The sequence below is a fragment of the Xiphophorus hellerii genome, chromosome 23 (assembly GCF_003331165.1).
Source record: "Xiphophorus hellerii strain 12219 chromosome 23, Xiphophorus_hellerii-4.1, whole genome shotgun sequence".
Lineage (NCBI taxonomy): Eukaryota > Metazoa > Chordata > Actinopteri > Cyprinodontiformes > Poeciliidae > Xiphophorus > Xiphophorus hellerii.
In genome coordinates this window covers 10,788,766-10,816,251 of record NC_045694.1, presented here as the reverse complement: position 1 = coordinate 10,816,251, position 27,486 = coordinate 10,788,766, and the positions used below count along the sequence as shown (strand labels likewise).

The 27,486-nt window shown below is 36.5% G+C and overlaps 1 protein-coding gene across 4 annotated transcripts in view; it reads left to right on the top strand.

The window, feature by feature from the left end:
• enox2 (ecto-NOX disulfide-thiol exchanger 2) overlaps positions 1-27,486 on the top strand; it is a 195,025-nt gene that overhangs the window by 27,701 nt on the left and 139,838 nt on the right. For 2 of the 4 annotated variants that reach the window (XM_032554682.1, XM_032554681.1), the window contains one exon: positions 11,395-11,484. In XM_032554682.1, coding sequence (XP_032410573.1) covers positions 11,451-11,484 — 34 coding nt within the window. In that variant the 5' untranslated portion in view covers positions 11,395-11,450. Of the gene's footprint in view, positions 1-11,394; positions 11,485-11,613; positions 11,643-24,081; positions 24,261-27,486 lie in introns of those variants that run through there. The other 2 variants (XM_032554683.1, XM_032554684.1) reach the window with 2 other exon arrangements.

The following is a 27,486-nucleotide window of genomic DNA, read 5'->3' as shown; positions in this document are numbered from 1 at the left end:
CATGACTACCTTCCTTTTCAAACACCTTTAGAATATTGATGAGTAAAAACTGGTAATTTTGATGTATTTAATGCCTACTGAGTGAGAGAGATCTGGTTTAGCCTTTATGGCAGAATATCAGTTCACTAAACATAAAGAAAATCGTAAACCATAAAGCTCTGTGTTTTTATTAACAGCTCTTCTTGCTATTAAAAATTTTGTGGATATTACAATAACATGTTCACATGTAATTATAAGAGACAGTTATATATTTTCCAAACGCAGTTGGCTTTTCCTCTTTTTAACTTCACATCTGACCGTATTCTGCTTACACTCTTAGTCCACAATAACAAAATTATTTTATAAAAGAAAAGTTCTCATTATTTTATTGTTGTGTGAAGCTAACCAATACTTCGAGTTCAGGCAGGAATATATCAGTGCTGTAGCCCCACAGTGCACTCTGTAGATGTGCCTTAGCCTGCCTCCTACATTTCGGCCCTGACTTAACACTTTGTGACAAGGAGAGCTGAGTCCCATCTTCCTTTCACAACATCTAGCTCTGCCTTTTTAAACCTGTATTCACTATACTTCTTGTGACTCAGCACTCTGTTTTTTCTATTTTGTTTTGTTTTTTGCAGCAGTGGCCAGTGACCTAAGTTGCTTATATTTAAACTGAGAATTTTTTATGTGCTTGTGAATAAAAACAAGTTTATGTAATATTTATTAAAGGCCAAACTTATGGGTAATTTTTGAAGCCATCAACAATTTCACAGTATGTAAATTTGAGATCATTAAAAAGACCTTCAAAATACACAGTTATGCTCCTCCTCATATAGGTCTAGTGTTCAGTCATTTACTCTTATTATCATCAATATCCTAGTTTGCCAAACACAATTAACATGATACCCTTGTATTATCTGCTTCAGATTGTCCTTAAACTTTGTTCTCAAAGAAAACTGAGTCATGTGAAATAAAGTTCAGTCAGGATTTAGCTAGCTAAACATTTTTCTCTATCTCTTGTTCTTAATATTAAATCTTGAGTAGTTTCCTTTTTTTCAACAAAATTCAGTCTTCTTTGGCATTAACAAATGATATCCCAAACCAAAGCTCACAAGGACTGTGAACAAGTGTCACCAACTTCCTCGGTGGGCCATGAATGCAAAGACGGCACGTGTCTACTGCTGCTGAACAGCACTCACTGGCTTTCAGCCCACTCATAAATTACAAAGCAAAGTCTCTTCCAAGACCGCCTTCAGTGAAACAGTTCATTGAGTGAGGCTGGTTCCTTTGAGCACACCAGCTGTCAGTTAATAGAGTTTTTTGATCAAGACTTTGTTTTAAAAGTAAGATTTAAAAATGAGACTTCTTGGATAAACAGAGTAAATGTAAAACGGATGAAGAGAAAATATGAAAAAGCTAAGGCCTCAACTGTCCGAAAATCATTACCAATTCTCTGACACGGAGCAATCAACCTCTCAGGTTATGTACGTCGCACTTGCATGGGAATGTGCTCTCTCTATTTCTGAGAGTGATCCCGCAGTTTTGTTCTAAAGATCCCCTTCCAGTCTGATTCCTCCATATTGCGCTGCTGATAATTATGGTCTTATACTTGTGCTACCAATTTGAACATACAGTTAGACTGATGTGATCATATATACCTACGTAAAACAATAATTTGTGATGCATGGGTTTTAAAGCTCACACACGCTTGGTCAAAATGCGCTCCTGTCTGACTCTTTGTGTGTGGGATCGTCCCAATGTCTGCGATGCAATGTAGCTATAAAACACATTACATGCTGCGATAAATGCTCTACCCAGGTGGCCAAACTCTCCACTGCCTTTTGCTGCAGGCACCAACAAACAGATCGTCAAATGAGTCAGAGTTGGGGATCAAGTTTAACGACGTCTATAGTACTACAAAAGAAGAACTTCCCTTCATTAAGTTCAAATCTGAAATAATTCTTTAAAAAATAACTTGGACGTAGGGAAATTTTCAGTTTGGTATTTTCATGAGATGAAAAGCTCTTAAAACATCTGCTCTTTTAATTTGGTTTTCTTTCATCTCATCATTCCATTTGTTTATTTTATTTCAAGGATTTTTACATTTAAACTACAATTCTTTGAAGCTAGCTAAGCATTTTTTCAATAAGTTACTTGTCTTCACAATTCCTCAATTCTTCTCTCAATTAAATAACTTTTTGTTTACTAGATTATTAATAAGCTGCAATGTTTAATGTGATGCCATCAAATACTAGGTTGTATGTAACTTTGGTTCTTGTTTTACCTAAGAAAAAGAAGTTAGCTGCACCAGTGCAACCAGTTCAAAAGGTTGGTCCAGAGCACTGAAAAGCACTAATAACCAGACTTGGCAATGCTTTGATCTTTAAACTAAAGTCTTCTATATCTGGGAGTGACATTCTTAGAATGCATGGATCATGCTTACAAAGCAACATCGAATCAAATAGAAAAGCTGCATTTTTTTATATCAGGAGAACCATGTTTTATGTGTCTTTTACAAAAAGTTTAGCCTGTAATTTAACCTTGGATTTTTGAAGACAAAAATAAAGGCCTTTCTTTCAACGTTTACATGAAACAAACAAGATCAGTGTGGTGAGAAGGTCACAGTTAGACCAAATCGATGGTGTCTTTGTAGCGGTTGCCAACCAGTAGCTGGGTAGAAAGACACAGTTTTAGAGAGTTTAGATGTCTGTCATCAATCATTCAAATATATATATATATATAGTTTTTGCAGGTTTTAGATACTAAGAATGCTATTTAGTTGAACCAGAATTGAGCCACCTTTCGAGTGGAGTGTAGTGGGATTCAGTTTGTGCTCCATGTGTTTGCCTGGTTCTTATTATAGCTGCTGAAGGTAAATGAGCCATTAACTCAGACGTAAGTAAGCATACCCAAATCACTGGAAAAGCTGCTATTGCCATCCTTGCAACTCCTTTGCTGCTTGTGGTAAGAAATGCAGACTTCACTCAATTTGGAAGAGAGGAAAAATCGTATTGAAAAAATAATAGAGACACAGTCGGTGTAATCCTTTTCAACAATTTCTTACACTTGGAAACTATAATAGGTGACAAGACATATCCGATATATTAGGAAAAAGTGGCAATAACACAGCAGTGGGCCTTTATTCCTTTTACTATCAGTGGGAAAGCTGTTAGGACCTGAATTACTTCCCTTGTGGCCTTTCCACTGGAAAGTGGCATTGCATCAATGTTTCGTTTGCTACCAGCCAGAAAATATTTTCATTATTGAATCAGTAACTCGCAGCACTGGCCTGTTTTATGTTATATAAAATTAACTTTTTAGGACATTTGAATAGAAAAGAAGAAAAGAGAAATATATCTTTGTGTGAGAATTTAGGTGTGACTGCAGCAAAGTGAAAGGCAAACAGAAATAAATAAATAAAATAGATAAATAAGGGCAAATTTACAGCACAAGAAAAATACTTTGCAGTTACTAAAAATGACATACTCTGATTCAAAGAAGAGCGCCACTGAGTAGGATAATTTAAAAATAATGAACAAAATGTGCATGTATATTTGTACAAATAAAACAGAAGCCTATTTACAAGAAATTGAAAAAGTTTGCAAATAACTGCAAGAAAGTAAACACTGAGTTTGTTGATAGCACTGATGGTTATGAAATCTAACATCAACTAGGAGGAAGAACCTACTTCAACACTCTTTTGTCCACATTGGACGCCGTAGTCTGTCACTGAAGGAGCGGCCCATTTTGCAGAAAGAGTCTGCTCTGACCCTTCCTGGAAAGCACATCATTATAGTGAGTCCAGTCTATTGATGAAATTGTAGCATCCTTTTCAGACTTACCAAATGTCAACAAGTAGCTGTCTGTACTTGTCTTACTGACTCTGTAGGCTTGGAATTTCTTAAATTTGGACATTTCTACAAGCCAATCTCAAATTTAGAAATATCACATTTTACAATTTTATTTTATAAGTGTGTTTTACAAGTGTAAAATACAATCTATTTTACAATTTACACACACTGTTAGACATTTATTGAAATATCCTATCGTTATCTATCCCTAATTCTACAATAAGAACAGTTTTGTTAAAGAAACCAAACTATGCACTGTACCTGCATGCTTAAACATGTTAGTCAGTTCATCCAGCTCCCCATTCATATCAAACCAATTCATAGCTGTCACAATAAAAATGTTTGCTTGACGATAAATTGTTCTAGACGTTAATGCGATAAACAATAATATTGTTGTTTTGAGACTATTTTTAAGTAATATAATGGCAATGGCAAAATAATAATGCAAGAACACATTCTAAAAGATCAGTAAACTTTAAATTTTAATGAACTTTTAACACTGAAATACATTTTAAATATCCAAAATAAATAAACAACACAACAAATAAAATGAATTTTGAAGTTTTTTAAACAAAATTGTCCTTCAAAAAAGTGCCAGTTGAAATCAAAGCACCAAATCATCCAGCTTTTGGTAGAAAGAGAGAAAAAAATGAGATAAACGATAAATCATGCCAATGGAAATTATTGACTTTATTTTAATGTATCATGCAATTAATTGATTTATTGATTATGTGGACAGGTATTGGACATCAATTCATTTCTCTTGGTTGTTTATACTTTCTGATGTACTGCAGAGTTGAATAATAAAAAATGCTAAATCTTATGTAAATTTCATTGTAACAGTGATTTCTAAAAACTCAAATTACACAATACTGTATTTCCGTTGACTGGCTCTGATTAAAGTTTTTAATAAGCAAACTCTTATGAAATATAAAAGATTAAATTAAACTAATATTCTCACACTCACAAGCTTATATTTGCCAATTAAAAACAGTTCCTTAAAATTGTTAATGGTTTTATTTATGAATCCATGGTACCTTACAACAATTGTTTCATTTTAGGCACTCACATCATGGTTGTTCTGCACATAAATTTTTCTTTTTTCCTGTCTCTGGATGATAAAAATTGGGACTGTGTTGCTCCTCTGGCTATGTCTGTTAACATTGTGGAAAATTGTTTTCTTGCACAGCATCAGGGTTTTCAGTGTGAGACATGTCTAAGAGATGGGAGGGATGAATCCCACTTGTAACCAGCTATTTCTCTTTGATCATTATTTGCCAGAAAACTGTCTTCTTCGCTCTTTCTGCCCTCTTGTTGCCCTGTCTTTGCCCTCTGGCTGTTTCGTATCGCTCAAGTTTTTTAACTCCTTATTTCTTATATTGTCAATTGTGAAATTCGCTCTACTATAGAGTATATAATGTCAACATAATTGTACAAGTGGCCAGTCTGAAGTATGAAATGGTACACAAATAATTCATGGACACTTTTTTTGTTGTTGTTTTAGACAGCCAAAGTTGAATGGAGGGAATATCATCACGTTCTAGTTGACATTTAATAATTTGAGCATTTATGACAAAGAAAGCACTAACAGGACTTTGAGGAAGTGCAACCAGTGGCCACAGATGAACGCTTAATGACCGAAAACAAGCAATGTGTTTCTGTGCAATGATTTTTTTTAAAAATGGGCTTAATTACTTCTACATAATATCCTCACATATTGATGTGCAGTGGTGCCGCCCTCTCTTCAGTATTTTGTTTCACTGTGTGTAGGAAGGTTTGACAGATTGTCATTTCTCCAACATGTCAGCAGAGGCTCACTGATGAACATATTGTGCCACGAGATAATGTGTTTGTGGTGTGGGAGCATATTTGCCTGCCTTTTTCTAAGGATACTGTGCGGTTTTAAGCAGTAAATGATTTAAATAGGCTGATTTAGCTTGCTGGTGTTGCAATAAGTTAAATAGAATATCCCAGATACAGACATGTAATGTTTTTTCTGTGCAGTAAAACGTGCAGAGGTTTTACCTCAACCTAACTGTATAGCCTGCAGGACTTCATAACCAATTAATGAGTTTTAACTGCACAAATGTCTAAATCAAGACTTTTTTCCCCCCTTCTATCCAAGTTAAGTTTGATATTTCTTTCCTTACTAAGTCATAATCTGATACTTAGACATAAATTAATGTGAATAAAATCAGTGTGTTTTTGCTGCCTTGAATATTTGTACTTACCCTCATGGTGTTACTATAAAAAAAACTTTTGGTTCACATCCTTCTCAGTTGTGCAAAACGGTGTGCTCAGAACCCCGTGTCCTTCACTTTCCCTTCATATTCTTTGCATTATCACTCAGATTTACGTGGGGGAGCCTCTTGTCTGTTTCCCAAACATTAAAGTCTGACTGATGTGCTTTGATGTGTTAAATCTACTGATCCTCTTCAAAAAGCACTAACCTCATTATGCAGTGTGGCTAACCAATGATATCAACCAAAAACTACAACTCTAAGTGACGTCAGTTGTACTATCATATGAAACGGCTCACAGATTGTGGAAAATTTCACTCTATAAAGGTAGAATATTTGTCTTGAATATTTTTTTGTACTTTTGATTAAAATGGGTTTTATAACACTTGCAATTTTTTGTTCATCCAGAAAAATAATTTTCTTTTCAGATGTTTTTCGATTCTAGCCAAGTGCTTAAACTGCAGAGGCATATTTAAATTCGCAGCCTAAGATGAAGCTGTCACAAACGCTTTACAAATAGCTTGTATTGCAGATATTAAAACTATCTATGCATAAAACCTTTGTTCATAATAAAACAGTATGGCAGCCAGTAGAAAAAGATTGAAGTTCTGCCTTTAATCAGCGACCCTGATACTGAGCAGAAAAAGGCCTTGGTCATAACTCTTGAGACAGGAAAACCTCACTAGACTCTATTGTTTCATCATTTCCCTTATCACGGCTTTTTTAAGCAGACGTAGAATTAACATTGCTGTAAAGGCTTCTTTCATGAATGCATGTTGACTGTCAGTTATACATCTTATAGTATAACTCACACTCTTGGTGTTTTACTGTATATATTAAATAGATATACATATATACAGTATATTTTACTGTATATAATAAAAACACCTCAAGACTCATCTGTCTGCCTGTATGTTCATATAAAAATGCATATCTGGGCAGAAAGTAGAAAATACCCATTAAAGACTGTGGATGGGGGGCTTGAAGCTGTTCTTGTGCTGTTTTTTTCCTGGTCTTGACCTTTCTGGATTCAGTCTTGGTCCATGAAGAACTGGCCTTGACTGCACGCCTAATGACAATTATTAATTTAATACCAAGAAATAGTAGTAGTAGTTTTGGCTCAAAAATTAACCTTTTTTTCCATTAATCTTTGCATTTTATGGTGTACAAAAGACCCAATGTGCTGAAATATTAGCCAAACTTTAAACATTCTGCCTTGGTCTTGGTCTCAAAAAAATAGACCTCAACTCCGTGCCTGGTAAAGACTTAAGAAGATTGAAAGATGTGAATCTTTGCTGGTTCAAAAATTAAGTATTGTTTCTGACAGGTCATGGTTGGTCAGTTGACCCACTCATTGATTTACTGGAGATAGCAACCTTGTACACCAATACAAGGATTGTGCAGGTGATGGATGGATACATGGATGACAAAATGCCAGTTCCTAACACCATTCTTGGTCAAAATGCACAGGACATTTCAGATGTTAACACTGTTATTGCCTTCATGGATAAAATCCTTCATTTGAAAATTTGAGTGCAAACAATCCACCCTCGTACTTGTAGAGGGCTGCTTAATCTGAATCTCTGGCTGACACACTTGCAGCTAGAATCCTATCTCTTACCATAGGGCATCCACCTGGGAAACCTCCATCTTCTCCTTAATGAGACAAGAACGCAATAGGTAAGCCCTCTGTTACTTCTTGCCTCTAACGAAAGGTTTCATCAGAGTGTGAAAAAGTCCAGTTGCTCTCTACAAAAATAGTTCCAGAGCCAGATAGGTGGATTGAATTGAAATCTCACACAAAATTGCATTCCTGCTTTTTGTGCGAGAAACAATGTTGTTGCTGCAGGACTCAAATTCTTTGTATGGAATCTTGGATTTGATATACAGTTAAGCCACAATTATTCATATGCTTGGCATATTTAGATTTAAAGTAATAATTTAATTTACCAACAAGAATCGAAACTTGAATCCAAGAGTCTGTGGGAGGAGCTAAAGATTATGGAGATGGCAAAGAGGCCATCCAGCGTCAAATAGTTGGAGATCATAAACAATAATATATTGTCAAAACACCAGAATGAATAAGCAGACTGGTCTTCAGTTGGGTTTGATTGCTGTAATACTAATAAAGATTTTCAAAAGATTTTTGAATTTTGATTAGAAGTTAGGCTTCTTTTATATCTTATAATAATTTATAAAATGTTTGTCTCATTTTTTATCATAAACAATTTTTTTCTTGAATAAAAACCATCTTAATCGGAATCGCCTATACGCATAATAATTTTCCTATGAAGACCCCAGCTACCTGAACTTCATGCACTAGCTTACGTGGTTACATCTTCCTTAAGTCAGCTGGTTTTGTGCCTTTAACTGCCAATAAATGAACTATGAACTGGTCCTTTCAAGTACCTAACACAGGTTGTACACAGGAACAGGTTGGTGCTCTTATTCAGTTTGGTCACAGTGCATGAGGAAATGACGAGCATCTTGTCCAGTCTCCATGGTAAGGCCCCGTTATCCCTGAAAAGATTACTTACTTCCTTGGACTTATAGTCATATAGACAGATAATAAATCATTTATAGCCGGTACCCTCAAGACTCTACTAAAGACAAACAGGTCCAGAAAAATATGGCTTCTGAGAATCTGAGGATGCGCAAACCCTGCGCCATGATAAGCTGAGAATTTCTCTTGCTGGTGTCTGTAAGTTCCTCCCGATAAATACCTCTGCATAATGCCTTAACATAAATTAATTTCTGTACACATGTAGTTACTTGACAAATTTGTGCGATTTGTCAAAAGTAGCATCCTAATCTCCTCATTTTGTTTGCCATGATCTGAAAAAAAAAGCCCGTAGGCTGAGGGACGGCAACAGGAAATTAAAGATATCGGTGAACTACTTGTGAAATACTGATTAGTCTTTGTGATGTCACTCTGGTAACTCAGAGGCAGCAAATTGTTTCACAGGACAGTTTAATGTCTTCCATCCCAGGTTGCATATTCTGTGCAATGGAGACAAAAGATGAATTAACCCTTTGAGACTTTTATAAGGGTTTCTCTCACTCTCCATCACTTTAGTGACCAGTTATTTTTAGTAATCCTTTTCACTGAGGGAATCCTCAAATCCTGGTCTGACATATCTTTCCTTAATCATTTATTATGAAAAAGATCATATGTTCTAGATAAGTAGCCATGCCAGATCATGTTGGCAACTAAAATATTTTGTCATGCATATTCAACAATTCTTCTTGCATTTACTATATTTGTAAAATTTAATATTGCATTTCTGCAACAAAGAACATGTTGATTTTCCTCTTTGAGAGGTCTCTCCTTCTTTTAACGTCATAAACATTTATACAGGCAGTTGTTCCCATTGGTAATCTATTTCTAATGCTTTGCTTATTCGTCTGATTTACATCGTTGGACTAATAACACAAGTCTTTGTGAAACTTCCCAGCTGCTTCATTCATAATCATTAGTGTGCACATTTGCTCAAGTTTGCAACTACAGCTTCTTCTGAACTGCAGAAAAGTATTCTTCAAGTGAGTGAGTGAAAATGAAAAATGCTGGTAATAAATATAATGGTGGGAAGTGGGTGCCTAGAGAATGATTATTGCCATTTGTTTTTTGTGCACACAAAAGAGTTTGAAATCAGATTTTCTTTGCACTCCTCCCATTAAGCAAAAATCTGTTTTCCCATATTAAAATAGCTGTCATTATTCTCCACAAATTTTATTCTCATGTCATCCAAATTGTGTCATAGCAGCCACATTTCCAGTTTTCACAGATGGGAAAGTGTGCTTTAGTTTGTCTTCTGATTGTTGCCAGTCCTTAAAATGGTTTGCTTGTGTTTTTGGCCATTTGGTTGCTTTTTATTAAACCACCTAAATGACCTCATCACTGTCTGCAAAGGCAGCATTACACAAGGTTGTAGGTAGAACTGTTTATTTACACAAACAGCATAGTGACAAAGCATATTTTTATTTTCTTTACTGGAGATCTCTGGGTCTTAGCCATCTATATAGATTTTTTAGTTGTACTTAAACGGTCTAATCTGACAAAGAAATTACTAATATCTCCTCCTTATTTTTGTTTCTGTTGTCCTTAGTTGTGTTTGTTCCATTTTTTAAAAACTTTTTTTGGTTTTATAATGGTTGGTTAAAACTGCTTTGTACAGAGGCTACGTTATTGTGGCAAAACAGTTATTTTTTTCTGACCAAGAAACCGAAGTATCTGTTCCTGGCCTGTTCCTTTTTTATGCTAAGCATACTTTCCTTTTTATATATTTATACATTTGTTTTGTATTCCCAACTCAGAAAACAGTGGCACTGTCACGCAACCCTGACGATCGCTGGTTCAAATATGCAAACATAGCTAATTATCTACCACAACAAGGGCATAATGGCAACGCAAACAATTTCAACCTCTAGATTGTTATTATCAATTTATGACCTCAGCTTGTTTTCTCTCTTTTATAGAAATTAGGACAAAAGATCTCATCAATGATTTCTTTAAATGAAATCCTCTGTAGACACTTCACAGAGTGCTTAAATTATCCAGTGCTCAGCCCCATTTTCTAATACTGGCCTTGAAGTCTTTAGTCTTAACCATGTTTTTTGAAATATCTCACAAACCGAAGTCAGCTCAGTCACAAACAAACGTATTAAAACGTAGATAAAAAATGTCTTGCCATGCAGGTCCTTGAACTAAAGGTAAAATTCATGAGAACGGTCCAGTAATGTCCTCCTCTCAGAATTCAGAGGCTGCTGTCAGCTGTGCGGATTGAGGTTTGGGGATCACTGTGACCTTCTCAGTGGTCTAAGAGTGTGTTGGCAAGGCATGACTGATGCAGATTATCATAGCTGGAGAAAGCCAATTACTGTGGTCATCACTGCTCCCTGAGGGTGTCTCTTGGTGGAGTGAAATGCATTACAAAATTCTCTGTGCACCCATCTGGCAGCGTTTTGTATTTCTTCGCTGATCCTCCCAGCCTGAGTGTTAATAGTGCAGTCAATGGGACCCACCCGACCCTCGGAGCTGTCTCTGGCTCCAGCGAGCTTCTGCTCCACAAAGCAGGGAGGTTGTGCCTTTTAGAGAAGCGGACGAATTACAGTGTCCTGTGTTTGTCTTCTGTCTCTGTTCAAGACAAAGCCTTCTTTTATTCTGGTCCCTTCTTAAAGCTCATCTCACTCAGTGTCCTTGAACGAGTGCCGAATGAATAAGTTGTGTTGCGGAGTTGTGGCATAGGAGACTCTGCTGTTGAGATTTGTGAACAAATGCTGGCTAATCAGGAATTTGTTCTGCTTTGTTTTGTTTCCCAAAACAGATTTGCTACAAGACCAGAAAAGCTGAGATCACAGTCCACAACGCTGCATCCGTAGGATGTATAAAGACTACAGATCAGGTCTAGTCACAGGTAAGATGCCTCTTTTTTTAGCCATTTTTTAAACCTATGCACACATTATTGTATTGAAGACCTCCTGCAAAGCTTTTAAATGCTGAAATTTCAACCCAGTGAATTTGTATGTCTGATCTTTCTTTTAAGCATGGAACACGTGAAAAAATCTTCTACAGGTATTTTATCCTATCCATCTTGGATGATTGTACCTCACTAATCGGTTACAAATCTTCCCCTCTAACTATATTTTTTTTCTACACATTTTACTTTTCAGTATACCCCTCCGCCTTCCACTCCCTATCATTAGAATTGAAAAATGTTCCTCAATCAATCAAGAGGCTTCTAATTTCTGATAATTATTCTGACTGGATGTCAGACTATTGTTCTGGGCAGAATTACTGCATTTCTGACGGCTTCATGCAGAGACCCAGCTATTAGGCATAATCACAGTTTCAATGCAGTTAAAGTTGGTACCATTAGCCTTCTGTATGTATTCTAAAACGATTGTTGGGGTTTGTTTTTGGAACATTGGGCTGCTGGAAAACCCACTACGTCAAAGTTTTAACCCCCTCCGTCCTAAAACCAAGCTAAAAGGACATTTATTTGAAAGTATAGGAACAAAAATGTCACAGTTTGCACAAGAACAAAGATACCACCCTTAAGGACCAATTTATATAGTTCATCTGCAAAAATAGTGGTGGTAGCACCATGTGTTGGCATTGTTCTGTCAGTAGTTTAGTAAGAAGACTAAAGCAGGATTACCAGTAAGGTCTTCTTTATACAGAAGAGGATTAGGGCCAGTGGAAAAAGGGAATCGTGACTTTTAAAAAAGTCTGAATTCTGAGATTGATTTCATAATTCTGAGAATAAAGTCACTTAGAGCCACTGGAAAATAGTATCTGACTTATTTTTCTTTTCATGGGTCAGAATTCTTTAGGTTTTAGTCGCCCTCATCCTCTTCTGTATCATTACTTTTAATCAAATATGGTTGAAAGTTAAACATTGTTGGATGTTCCTGCAGGAAAATGTTCCCAAACCCAAATCAGAACTGGTTTTGGAAAATGATAATAGCAGGATAACACAAACGTTTGGAAATAACCCAGGCTTCTGCTCTGTGCCTCCACATTCTGGTTAGGTGACCCACTGCTGATTTTTACATTTCTTTGACAGCAATTGAGGCATTTCATAAGAGACAACATCTCAAGAATGCAGCAAGAGATACTTTCACAAAACAAATATGTTTTTTCTTCCAAAGAGAATAAAATAGTGAAAATTCCATTCTGAGAACAGAAATGTCTTCAGCATTTGCAGAAATCATTTTTCTATACTCAACAAATAAACACGGCATTTCAAAATGTCAGCTCAAACTTGAATGTACAATCACTGGTGTTTCATCAGGTTTTAATAAAGGTGATCCTTAAATGCTTAAATACATTTTTTTACATAGAAATACTCAACAATCTACATCATAATGTTATTTTTGGTAGCATGTTCGCATAAGGTCCAGAGCACCGCTGTCTCTGGCTCTCGACACCTCAGCCTGCTCTCAGCTCAGTCACCTCATTATAATGCCTCCATATAAGCGGTAAATGTGATTCAGGACTATATCGTTTTTTTTCCTGCCATTGCACATAGCCTAACACGAGTGCTCAACACAGGAGAAAAGATAATGATTTCCATTAAACGCATAATTAGCTTTTATAAAACCCCTTCTATTCGTTGTGTGTGACATTAGGCATGATATTACTATATTTCACTAAGTATCTGTTATTGTAATTTTGGAAACAATGAGATCCTGCAGCGCATTGTGTGAAAGTAGAAAGTGACAGATTACTTTGGAGGAAAGAAGCAGAAAGGGGATAAAAAGATATATTTTTTTAATGCTAAGCTTTGGCCAATGAGTGTGTCCTCCCCCATTACTCTCACACAGTGCAATATGCAGGTCAGTCAGGTGATAATGAATGCTGTGTTTGATACTCAGCCTTTCTCCTTCCCTCCAGTATGTCTGCTTGGCTCTCTCGGTTACATCCTCTCAATTTCTGCACTCTTACGTTAGCGAGTCGGACTTCAGTCAGTTTAATTATCTGGCCTCATCTGTTCAGGAGCGTCTCACAATAGAACTGTGGGTAAAAAGTCGGGAAGGGAGCCAATGAAATCAAGCTTTGTCTCTTTGTTAATTAAAAAAAGCTCCAGTGATCTTGGTGGGAAATCAGGTTTCGTCAAGTTTAAATGTGACAAGAACAACGTCTGGTAGGCATATAAATCTGTCCCTGTTTTCCATAGCACAAAGTAACGATGTTCTCAAAATGCATGAGCGTCTATTATGTCCCTCTTTTTTGTTAAATTTCGCAATCCTTTTCTTTGTCTTTTCTCTGTGTTTTTACCCCTGTATAGCACAAGTAACACCACCAGCAATCAAACATAGCTTAGAAATGACCCACTGGAAATATGTACGTGTCATTTGTATTTTCACATAACTTCTTTTTTGAACCAGTTGTTTCTGAAAGTCAGGTGCACCATTTAAACCCTACAGGTTGTGTTGCATAAAATACAACAACATCCAAAGTGCAGGACATTTCAAGGCGTAGTGTCAAGTTTTAAAAATTAAGGCAACTCAAACTCAAACTCAATCTGGATTATGTCTTCTGTCTGTGGAAAGATGCAAAGAGTTGATCTTTTAAATTAAAAAAAGTTCCAATAAATTCTGCTTGTTGGATGTGCACATTTGATCAAGTATCACATTTAATTTGAAATAGTTTTAGACTTCACCAACTATTGTAACGCTCTCAGCAGCATATTTGATTTAAAGTAAATGGTTTGAGCAGTGACTACATTGATGTTTTTTTCTTTGTTCTACAAAGTTTTCTTTAGTCTTGTGGAGATAAAAGAAAAAATAATTTGACCACAGAAGACTAAATTTCCATCAAAATTCCTTGATTAATTTCACTTATTTACCAGTACTAATATTATGATTGCTAATTTTTTTTCTTTTCTGAGGGTTTTTTATCTCTCCTATGAACCAGGACTCTAAGCCTTTAATAAAGCTTGAATTGAATTCTACAAAGAACTTGAGTATTCTCTGATGTCAAAAAGTTATAAATTTGCAAGAAAAAGTTATTTTCCTTGACTAAAGTCATACATTTATAAACATTAAGATATTCTATGACACTGTGAAGTCAGAAATTGAAGAAGACCTCCAGTTTTCTGAGATCATAAAATCAGGCATTTTTGACAAAAAGTGACAGAAGATTGAGGGGGTAAATTTAAAGAGATGCACATCTTGATATTTTCCAAAGTGTTAGTGGTAAATCTGGGCTCTTTTCCTGCATCTAGGATGAGATCCAGAATGCTTACATCAGACAATGAGGAAGAAGCTGCAACATTGCTGCTGTTAATCCAATAATCATATGATTTGATCATTTTTAAGATATCAACTATCAACTATTACTATCTGAAATTTCAGGCTGTAAAAAAAAGAAAAGATAAGGAAGAAATAAAATAAATTTAGTAAAAAAAAAAAAAGGTTGAGATAAAATAAACAAATTTTACATTCTTAATTAAGACAGCCAGTGTTGATCCTTACACCAGTTTGGTTCTCTCCCTTGATATGCAAATGTTTTGTGTGTTGCAATTTAGGCCCAAACTATTTGTAAATTCATGCCTGTCAAGGCACTTAATTTCTTTTGAATAGAGTGGCTTAATTTTCCAGTTAATGCTTCTTTTCCTTGGAGGTTGCGATCTGATTCCGTTACTAGTCCCTGACCTTTGACCCATACTCTAAACTCTCCACTCTAAGTGGCTGTAGACTATGTGACTAAATTGCCTGTTGTTGGGTTTCAGCACTGTTAGTTGCTCTTCAGCAGAAACGTCTTAGTGAAAACTTTCTCCTATAAACTGATTATGCTCTCATGGGAAATTTTTGCCACATTTTAATGTAGTGTGTTACAGTTGTAAAACTAACAAGCCAAATGTTTAATTTCCTCTACTTGAAACTATTTTGTGGGTGTAGTTTTCAAAATGAGTGATTGTCTGACCCTGTGGGATGGTAGAGCACTGCTAACAACATTTCACCAGTGCAGACGGGTTAACTCTTGTTTTGCACTCCGTGTGAGACCCATTTCCATCAATATTCATGCGAAGGGGAATTTCTCCAGAGGAAATCCGGGCCTCTTTTCGGCTTTAGCCTAATCCTGTTCTCGGAACAGATTCTGCTGTCACCAGGACACCTGCAGTAGTTTCCTCCACTGCTATTATAATGAACACTGAGGCAAATAAAGTTTTCCCTCTCAAAACATTTGGATTAACTTACTTTATTACTTATTGTAAACTCATTACACTTATCCTCCCAGGAAAACAGCTGTATTATACTATGAAATCCACCCGGGAAGTCACCTCTACCTTTCTTGTCTGGATCATCACCTGCTAGCCATCAGTCAGGCTGCAGGGATGTGAGATGAGAAGAGGCAGAAGGAAGAGCTGGAGATTTGTAATTAGAAATAGAAGGAATGAGAAAGAGAAGGTCAAAGACAAACTTATGAGAACCGTCTGAGACAGAGACGTCTTCCCTAACCAGGGGGATTTCTGCGTTGACTCTTGGTTCATTCTGTGCAGTGAAGTAAATGACATTTATTATGAACTCGTTATTTATTGATCTCTAAATGGAACCACAGCGAACACAAACTCTTTAAGCTGCTGACCAGGCCCTCCGTAAAAACATTTCCACCTGAATCTTGTATTTTGGTAGAGGAAATCTACATTTTGTATGGATTAGATATCAGTATTGAGTCATACCAAGATTGTTTTAAATTTTCATTTAAAATCTGCAAAAATTTCCTGTGATTGAAATTATTTTTGTTTAGATGATGAGGATGCTAATTTGCGCTCTTCAACACGAGCTTATTAGTTTCACTTTTCTCCCCAAATTTGATCTTGCTATTATGAAATATTTTTACAGATTTTGATTGCAAAGGTTTCCCCAGCTGTTCATGTCACTGAAAAACAGCACTCCCTGTCTGCCACCTGCCTGTCTGCTGGGTGATAGAAAGTGCCAACGCTTTTCCTTCAGAGTCAAAAAATAAAACTTTGACTGTTTGGAAATATTTCCAATAACAAATAACATTGATTGTCATGTAAGAATGGACTTTAATCTTTTTCTCAATATTTTTGTTTTATTTATTATGACAACAATAAACGCGATGATCAAAAAATGAGTTTGATCATTTCCATTCTGGTGATTAATATTTTTAAAAGGTAATTTTCTTTACAAATACATCATCATCCATTTTATGTATAGGTTTTGTTGTGAGTGGTTTTTATTTCTGTTTTGTTTATTGGTTTTGGATATTTAAAATATATTCCATTTCAGTGATAAAAGTTCTTTACAAAATTTAAATTTATTGGTCTTTGGGATGTGCTGTGGTGGCGCAGGGGTTAAGCACAACCCACATAAGGAGGCCTTAGTCCTCGACGCAGCTGTTGCAGGTTCGATTCCCGGCCTGACGGCCTTTGCCGCATGTCTTCCTCCTTCTCTCATTACCCACTTTCCTGTCAATTAACTATCAAATAAAGGCCACTAGAGCCAATAAAACCTTTAAAAAAAATTTTATTGGTCTTTGAGAGGATGACCTTGCATTTTTATTCCATTATCAATATACTACTTGAAAGTGGTCATAAAACGACAATATCATTGATTATTTCAATAATTACTTTGACAATTTATCGTACAACAAAAGTTATGGTGACAGGCCCAGTGCTATTTTTTTTTTGCAATACATCCATCGCTGCCTACAGTCAAAGCCTCACAAGCACAAAAATAGCTTTACAGCATACAATCTATTATAAAGGCTAGATTGAGTGCTCAGGATATTAATTAGTGTAATTGTACCTCTATGGACTCTAATACTTGCAGCCATATTTTCAAATATATTACAAAACATTAATTAATTAACATTAATTATCAACATATTTCAACCTATTTCAACAAAAAACCTGATTACCTTCAGATGGTAAACACCTCAGCAACAAAATATGAATTCATATCAAACTGCAATGACCAGTATTCTACTTTAGCAACAATAGGAATAAAAGTTGCCTTCAGTTCTAATCAAATCGTATTGGCCATTTATGTTTTTAATTGCTGTATAAACCAGTTTTTACACAGGTTGTCGTGCTGTCATAATTTCATACTGGTCCATGCCCAACACTGCACTCTTAAAGAGGGAAAAGCATTACTGTGGGATTTGGCAAGTAACTCCAAAAAGTCAACAAACATTGTGAACATCCCCAGAGAGAAATAGTCATGAATATGTAGTGAAGAGGCAAATATTGAAGGTTATAAAGGCTTGATAAGACAAGAGAAAGGCTTTGCCTCCCCAAGACCTTGTTAAACTTTTACTGTTATTGTTGATTAGATGCAGCTTTAATTTAATATGCACTAATTCAATTTAAATTATTGATTGTATATGATCTTCCTTTTAACTAACTAAATGTGTTTCACCTGAGATTTAGTTCAAATGGGATTTCTGTGTTTCCGCTTTAGTACATGAAACTAATATGACTGGGCTGATTGGAGTCATGATAAACACATCGGATGTTTAATATCCAGCCTTTCATTGGACTCAACAAAACTCGGATGTCACCGAAAGCACTCGCTCTTCTGACTATAAAAGCAAGCCAAGGCTGCTTTCATCTTTCGCAGCACAAAAACTGAAATTAGCGTTTCATTTCAATGTTTTGCTATACAAAGCTGGCCACGGAATTGACATTGTTGTGAAAATAAAGTAAAAAAAAAAAAAAAAAATCAAGACATCAGGCAAACATTGTTCCCCACGGACACCAAAATTGAATGAGAGCATGCACTGGCTGTTACTCATTATGACTGGCTGACAGGGGTAATTGAATTTGCCTGGAAAACATTCACTTTATTTTCTGACAGACCTTTTTGGGTTTTTGAAAAAAGAGCAACAAGACAGTCTGATTTGAGTTGGTTGTGTTGTGTTTTTCTCTATCCTGAATACTAAATGAAATATTTAAAAGCTGTGGCTGATAGGAAACCGTGTCTTCTGATGCCTTGCTGTATAATTAGTCCAAACTTTCTGTACATTGTGTTCTGTATGTTATTTTTCCTGACCTATTTTAGCTTGTGAAGCTGTTAGTTTAATCATCCAATATTTTTCAAAGCCTAGGATGCAGTCCAAATGTTCGAGGAACACAAGTGCCCATATTTCAGCATAAACTTTCTGAGGTGTTTCCAAATATCCAGCATGGAACATATTCTCCATAATAGATATTATGGTACTGGGTTGCCTGCCTCTAAATGCTGCAGCTTTGCCTTCGTTAGTCTTCTGGAAACTAGCAAGTTTAATTTTGAGCTTTAGGATTTGTGTAAAAGCTGTAAAAGATTTCTGAAACAATGGTGGGTGCAATAACAAATTAAGTCAGGGGAAAAGATTGTTTTTTTCCTTCTTTTTTTTTCATCTGCCGCCTGTAGTTGAGATTCCTGTTAAATTGTTCCAAGACAGTGTGGCTGACAGGCAGCAGTGTATTTTATTGTGATATTCTTGAACTGTGTACACTGCTTATCCTAATCAATCTAATGGAAATCTCATGAAGCATTCTTCAATCCATCATCTGATCATATAAAGAATATGGCGCAACTACGCACCCTCCCAGACATGGCTCTCTACCTAAGCTCAGATCCTAGTCAAAATAGAGCGATAATAACATAATTAACCAGGAGGCCCATGTAACTTTGGTGGAGCTACCAAAGCCTAAATTGAAGAATGGCAAAAAGAAAAAAAAAAGGTCACCAGTCCATTACATGGCAACACAGAGACAAACAGAAAAATAAACAATGTACACACACTTTTAGAGAGAGCAGCTGATCTAACAGTCATGTTTTCGAACTGTGAGAGAAGCAGAGGGAGAACATGGTAACTCCATGCAGAACGACCACAGGCCAAGTTTTGAACCCAGGATATCTTTGGTGCAAGGCAACAGTGCTACCAACAGCAGCCATAACATGTTTAGCCATACTTACAAAAAGAGTTTTTCACTTTAAAGCTTTAGTAAGTATCAGCAAAAAACAAAGTTGTAATTTCTATGAATACTGGAAACCATCGTCAGTGCTTCACACAGCAGCTCGGGAACCAGTGAAAACGAAGAGAGGAAGATTGACTGAAAAGACCAAATATTCATGAAATTTAAACAAACTATTTTATTTGAAGACGGGAAAATTTGACACACATTTAATGGACAAACCACACGTTGAGAACACATTAAAATCACATGAAAAGTCACTTGTTTTTGATGCCTCTGGCTCTCCATACTGGAGTGCTGCATCGTCTCCAGGGACGCCAGAGGTTATTTACTGGGAGCAAAGGGAAGAGAGACTCATGTTACAACAAAACATCTTAACAATCCCACAATTTTTAAACAACATCATGAGACAGAAAAATTCAGATGGAGTGCAAAATCATAACTACAGTGTCAGGATGCTTCACAGCTAAATTCTGTTGCAAAGAATATAAATATGATATTTGCTCCTGCTGATAATTTACCAACACTATGTTGTGGGAAAAATCAGTTGTTAGGTGAAAATCACTGTCAGGTTTGTCTTATACCATGTGCACGATATGAGATCATGATCAAAAACTCATAAACAGATCAAATTAAAGCTCCAACTGAAGCTCAGAGTCTGTGTGGATTCTGTCAACAGCCAGACAACAGTTTTATGTGAAGGACAAAAAAATCCTAAACACTGGAGACAGTCTGGCCCCTGCGCGGCTGCAGAAAACAATATCTAACCTTGAGTGCGAAGCCCAGAGAAGTTCATTTGGTCAGAGTTCATAAGCACTTAGAATAAAGACATAACATACCATGACCATCAAATTACTAAAGTGATAATGACATAAACTTATAATAAAGTCTTCCACTGTAATTCCAAAATATTGTGAGAAGAGATAAACAATGTTTGGACAAACAATTGTCCAAAAACACAACGAAATTAACAGATTAAAAATGGCAACCTTTCTCCAGGTATTAAACATAGTCTTCTTTGAACTGACATTTAAATGTTTTTTTTTAATTAAACTGATAAGGAATTGTAATCTTAAATCTCATGTTTTCATTAACTTTATATGTAATAGTTGTTAAGATTTGACTGTATTTAACCATGAACTATTATGTCAAAAAATTAATGCATTTCAAAATGTAAATAAAATGACTATATCATTTTGAGGAAGATTTTAAACTGTTATAAATCTTTCTGGCAAAACTCAAAGGAATCATCGTTAAGTCAATTAGTCTGAAAATAACTGATGTCTAAACATTTTTTAATTATAGATTGCTTATTATGGCATTTCTGTAGTTTTACTTTTATTTTTTTTCATCTGAATAGAAGAAATGCATTCTGATTAAATTTGCTTTTGATTCTAAAACAACTACACAATCTGCATCATCTTTGAAAGGTGTATCAATAAAATAAACTTCCAAAAAGTGCAGTTTGCTGTGAAAGACACTAAAATACAAGAAATGTAAAACATCAGAAGTAGGTGAAATAAGCAAGAGTCTGCTACCTCCTTGCAGATTTAATTCGTTTTAAATTGCGCTCTTCCTCTGCAGTGCTTTCAAGCAGCCAGCTGAAGAATTACAACCACCATCTGTTCGTGTTGATGTACATTAATTCACATTTTCTCTTTCACATTTTTGGCAATTTGCATTAAAACTCACTCTGTGTTTCTAAATATGGCTAACTTACCTTTGGGTCTGCTTCAGTTTATGTAGTGTCATGCTATTGTTGCATAAAGTCATTTTAAGTCTGAACTTGTGCATTCGCAGATAGAAATGATCACTTTAGAGGGCTTTTCTCAATGCAGACAAGTGCTGGTGTTATGTAGCTGACCATAGCTTGAACATACAAGGTATTTTTGATTTTTAGAATGTTTTAATACAATGGCACTGTTTTTTAAATAAAATATTGTTGAACTAAGAGTCAAAATGACTAAAATGAGCGAGTTGTAAACTTATTTGACATTCTGTTGACATTAAATATTTCATGAATTATTCATATTAAGAAGTCATTGTCTCTCCACAAGCAGTTTTTGAGGCAAGAATAAAGGAGCCAGCTGACCGCCATGCTGATACACGAGATAATGTTCCCATTGATATTTTGCATGTCTCAGTACACAGCTAGTGCCTAATTATGGAAGCATAATAGCGTTTGCTCTGCTGTTTTTCTTGTGTAATTAATCTTTTGACTGAGCGTTGATGAAGCCTTGTTCATTTTGCTTTTATCTAATGTGTTGTTCACAGTATGAAAACAGCATAGCATAAATGTTTGAGTGAGGAAGATATTAATGCTCAAAGAAACACATTTGATGTAAAATTAGAAATGGCTGAATGTAGGTTTTATTATTAGATCATTACAAAAGGCAAGACTGCTGACTTAATGCATTGGAGTAAGCTTTCTTATACTCTAATTCACTCATACAGATGTTTATATTGGAATGTAGTAGGTGTGGTACTACAAGCTAGTTTTTCACTGCTGATTGGACATTTTGCTACTATTTGCACCATTTTACCTGAAGATGAGAACTTTTTATTTTATTAAAACAGCCTAATAGTCTGTCCTCAAGCTTCTCACAATGGTTTGCTGAATGTTTGACCCATTTTTCCAGACAGAACTGGCAAATAATTGGATAGTTTTTTATTGGTAGTTGTTTATCTGGAAGGCCCAATGTGCCCAACCTTTACCATCTTTAGTAAAGTCTTGAGATTTTGCTTCAATATTTTCACATAATGTTTTTGTTAACATTACCATCAATATTATAAAGTGAACCAGTTCTTCCTGCAGCAAACTCCAACAGGACATTATGCTGCCACCCCTTAGTTCTCAGTTAAACAATTAAGATGGTGTTCTCAGAGTTAGAACCTTTTTCCTTTGTTCTCCAAATGTCAAGGCGGCCATTATGGCGAACATTTAAAATTTAGTTTCATCAAATAAATGTCATTCATTTTTTACATTTGTAGAATAATAACATAATCTGACTTTTATATTGCTTGTGATGAAATGGCTTCTTCTTCTCTGAGTGGTCTTTCAGCCCATGCCAGTAGAGGTCTTGCTTCACTGAATATAAATGCACTCTCTTGCCAGTACAAGTCTACGTCTCACATGGCCTTTTTTTTGTTCTGTGTTTGCTTCACACATTTTGCACCAAAACACATTCATCTCTTGGACACCGTTTATTCCCTGATGGGGCCGATGGTTCCACATTTCCATCATGTTTATACTCATACGTAAATGTTTGACCAGATGAAAGCGGCACCAGCTGAAAATTGTACCCAAAGATGAATCAAACTTGTGGAGCTGCACAATTCCCTTCCTGCCATTTTGCTGGATTTCTTTTGATTTTTGCAAGATATTTTTTATGTATGAACTAACTCTACAGTATGTTTTGTTGTTGTTGTTTCATGACATAGTGTTGTCCATTAAGGTTTTTAAGACCCAAACCAGTTTTAATCACAACTTTTTGGGTGAATTGAGGGCTATAATATAAAAAAGTAATTTAAGTGAATATTTTTTGAAGCCATAAAAATGTATAACCTTCACCAAAGAACATTTAAAGAACATCATGCACTTTAGACTTCTACCACAGACTGCTAACATTAATGCACTTTGTGTTGTCCAGTGCTACTGCCTTTTCCAAATTTTATTTTTGAAAAATCAGAGCTGTATGGGATCTCTACTAGCGATTTCTGAGTGACCAGAGGCAGCTTGTCTTTGCTTGTTTGTGTCAGGAATGTTTTGTGAAAGCCACACTTTTTCCTTCCACCAAACTTTATTAATTTGCTTGTTTACAAGACTGCAACCAGCCATCTGACTGTCTGCTGAACAATTATCAAGTCAGCAGTCTTCCCCATAAGATTAAAATGTGTGATAAATCTGATTTTCACTGTTCAATTTGGTTTAAAATCACATTTAAATGATAAACTACTTATTTGGCATAAACATTACCAAAGACTTGACATCTTTTAGAGGGTCTTTTAATGCCTTTTCAAATTAAACGTTGTCTTTCGTTATTTTTGCTTACACAGTTCAGTGTGTAGATCATGGTTCAGAAATGAGAGGAAAGGGGTTTTACCACAGTCTGCATGTTCAGCATTTTACACTGAAACGTTGATTTCTATGCTTCTCCTCCTCCAACTGGCAAACTATTGAATGACACCTTTTACAGAAGAGCTGCCAGAAGTTTTTGACACATAGCTTTGTCTCATTTTATACAAACGCCGCTTGACAAAAATTCTTATTTTTTCCGAAAAGCATGTCGGGGCTGCGCTAAATGAATTGGATTTGCCTGGGGAGAACTGGGGAAGCTTGGAAGCAGCATTATTCCTTTGCTCTTCACTAACGCATGAACGCGCCTTATTATCGCAAGGTGTAAAAGATTAGGAGCAAAGCGTTTTTCAGCAGCAGAAACAACGGAACAGTGTCGCCTGCTCGCGGTTCGCGCGCACCAAGCGAACTGTTCGTCTACATCCGGCGAACCGGGCACGTCTAGAGGGCGGGCTTCGCCTGCCGTAGTCAAAAAGGGTCCCGCTTCGACTGGCTGCTCTCATTGCAGTTCAGTCTGCCGAGCGGAGCACAGCGGAGCGGACTGACAGAGAAACCAGCCCCGGCTCCATTCAAGGATTTTTTTTTTTTTTTTTTAAACCTCCTACAGTTCGTCCTACAACACAGGACCGATAAGGACTCGCACCTCGCCTTCCGTGGAAAATGTTCCTCTTGCAGTACACGGGTACATTATTTTTCCAAGTTTCATCCTACTCTCGCTGGCTGTTTTCCTTCGGTGTCCTCTTCCAGTGTTGTGTTGATAACGGGGGGTGTTATTGTCACACTGCTGCAGGCTATAGCGTGTGTCTCTGCACGCCTTTTACCGCAGCGTTTCGGGACATTTATGTGCGCATCTTTGTTATTTTGGTGTAAGTTACAACTGCGAGCCAGAGGGTTCACTTGCCCGAAGTGGTCGGGCGTTTTCCAGCTGTTGAGACCGCAATGCAAGAGAGTAGGGCAGCCTCTCGGTCTCAGTGTGGCTGCGCTGTTATTTCTCTTGTCTTTGGGGCTTTTTGATGTGGAATGATCTGATTTATGATGGTAGATGATCATGAAAATATCCCCACTCGCATTATCTCACCCGTCTCCAGACGCTGGTTTTGAATGGAAGTTTTAGGAAATGACGCCTGATCTCTGCTGTAAGATGTTGCATATTTCTCACCTCCCTTGGGGATCCTGTTTCTGAGAGGCTGCATTAGTACATCATGATCGACCTCGGTTAGGCACATTAAAGTATACAGGTCCATCTTGAAGGGAGTTTTTTGCTTCATAAATACAAGGACTTTGGTTGGTTTTGTTGTGGGATTTCCGTGTCATTTATTCCTGAATCACCACAGCTCCATAAGTAGCTCCCTTTAAAAAAAATGGGTCATTTTCTCTGGACTCCCAGGATCTAATTAAGCGAGGATGATGTTTTTGAACTCTGGCATTAACCTGCTTACTCTGCTTGATTCTGGCACTTTGTTCTCCAGCTTGCTCTGTTTATGGTCATGGTAAATTTAACTCAGATGTCCCACCGCTTTTCTTTATTACAATGTTGTTTATTTATGTGGCTGTTGTTTTGTGTGCTCATAGTGTAATTACTGCCTTCCTTAAGCTCATAAAAGCAAAGCCTTGTCAAAGAAAAGTCTCAAGGCTATAATTCCCCACTTCTTTTAATGCATCACTAATTAGCCCTTATATATTCTCATCCTTTTGAGCATTTAGGAATTTACTTCTCATTTCTCTGCCAAGAGCAACGATCAACTCAAACCACCTGCAGTAAAAATATAAATGAAACACTTGTGTGTTTGCACTAAGTCCTTTCAATCATTTTTGCACTTGAGGTATTTTATGCTGAATGTCAAGGTATTTTTGCAACTCAAGCAACTTGATTAATTGGAGAGTTTTGGATATAACTTGGATGTTGATCTTAAGGGCTTGAGACTTGTGGTGTAGCACTACCAAGGTTAAACCAGGAAATCCTTTGATGAGATGCAGGAAAAAGTGCTGGGCAGTTGCTCCGCTCTGCTATTTCCTTTGGCTGAAAGAAATCTGTATATTCTTATAAAAAAGTTGAATTTAGATCTTTAGAAAGATTTCCTTAGTCATGACGTGGAAACAAAAGCAGTGCCACTTATCACTCTTATTAAGGCAAGCAACAAGAAGGTCTGTTAAAGAGAAGATTGAAAATTGGCAACTAGAGCAGATAGCCTGACTACTCACTTCTAGAAATGTCAAAAATCTAAAAAGGCATAATATTCTGTGATTTAAGTTCTTGAAAGACGCTTTTGTATTAAAATCAAAGCAAATAAGGATTAAGTATAATATCCTTATAAATGTAGATAATTGTTGCTCTTTTGTTTTAAGTGAAAGCAGAGCATAATATCTTCCTGCTATGCTGTTTTGCTTAGGTTAACCCAGTGAAAATGTGGTATTTTAACTTAACGTTATCATAGTGTGAAAATCTAATATTGTTTTATGCCTGCTTGTGAGTATTCTTGTTCTCTGAATGGTTTTAATTTTTCCCCTCATACATGTTGCTAATCGTGCACAGACGGAGCTTGGTTTCCTCCCATCCAGAGGCGCAAACACGCTTCGAATCAAATTGAGTGAACGGAGGTCGAGTGCCTCCCCGTGACCACTGGGAGGGAAAAGGTCCATCAGGCCTGGTGACAGCAATTTACCTCCGCACGGCTGCAGTTCCCTCTGATCAACTGGCGCAGCAACTTTAGATTGCCTTTAATGCGGTGAGGGGAGGAAAGCTCTTTGCTTAGATCTGTCAGCGAGATGAGATTTTAAGGTTTTACATGCAGCGCTTGAGTAGAAGCTTAAATTTTTCAGCTCTGCTTTGGCATAGGAAGGAGGTGCTGCAGAACAAATTTAGATTTTATGCAGAGCAATACTTTATAATACACAGAGAGATGTGGACACTTTTAGGAAGGTTTTAATTGGCCGTTGCTTGACTGTTTGAGGTTATCAAGTGGGACTCTTACTGCAGGAGTGGTTTAAGGGAAGACAAAAGAGAAGTTGACAACTTAGAAATAAGACTCACCAGCTGCTCTCTAATTTCTGTTTTCTTCAATCAAGCTATGTCAGTGGCAGCTTTAAGTCCATGGTAATGCATGTAATTGACCACTTCTCTGCCTTTTTGGGATTGTTGAATGGATTTTGAAAGCCTAAACAGCGGCAGCTCTAATGTCATCATGGATAAACAAGCTATAATCTTAGTGTTTTTATGAATGTGGTCAAAGCTAAAAGTAATGCACTCTAGCCTGTCAGAAGCATTTTCTTCTGATTTGTTGAGTTTTTCTGGTTCTTGCAAAAAGCAAATGTGCCAGCAGAATGCAGACCAGCATGATTTATTCATCTGTGTGTCACAAATAGAAGCTATTTACCGACTGCCTGCCCATCGCTATTCTGCTCGACTGTTGTCACCTGACAGCTCAAAACCGAGGTGACAGATAGGTAGGAGACACTTTAGATTTCTTATGAGCCAATTTCTGCACTCAAACAAATGCCAGCTACTTTGAAAGCTTTGCCAGAGTTGTTTGTAGTTAGTTATACCAAACTAGTCAGGGTGAACCATTTCATACTGGCAAGAAAGATTTGTTTTTGGAGGGTATGTGGATTTTTATCTATTTTTTTGGCATACAACATGTTGACTAATTTTTTCAACAGCTTGAGATTTTTTCTTTTTTCTTTTTAATAAATGGATCTTAGTCAGTCTCTCGTAGTGCACAGGCTGTCTCTCTGGATTCAGAATGGATTTCATGAAGGTTTTCCTTCAGTAGATAGTAAAAAAATTTAATGGCAATTGCAATAAAAACATAATTAAAGTACAAATTCGGAGGAATTTTTGATTTTGATTCTGAAAACATTTCCATAGGATGTCTTTCTGTTGAGTAGATAGCAAAGATATATGGAGTAGA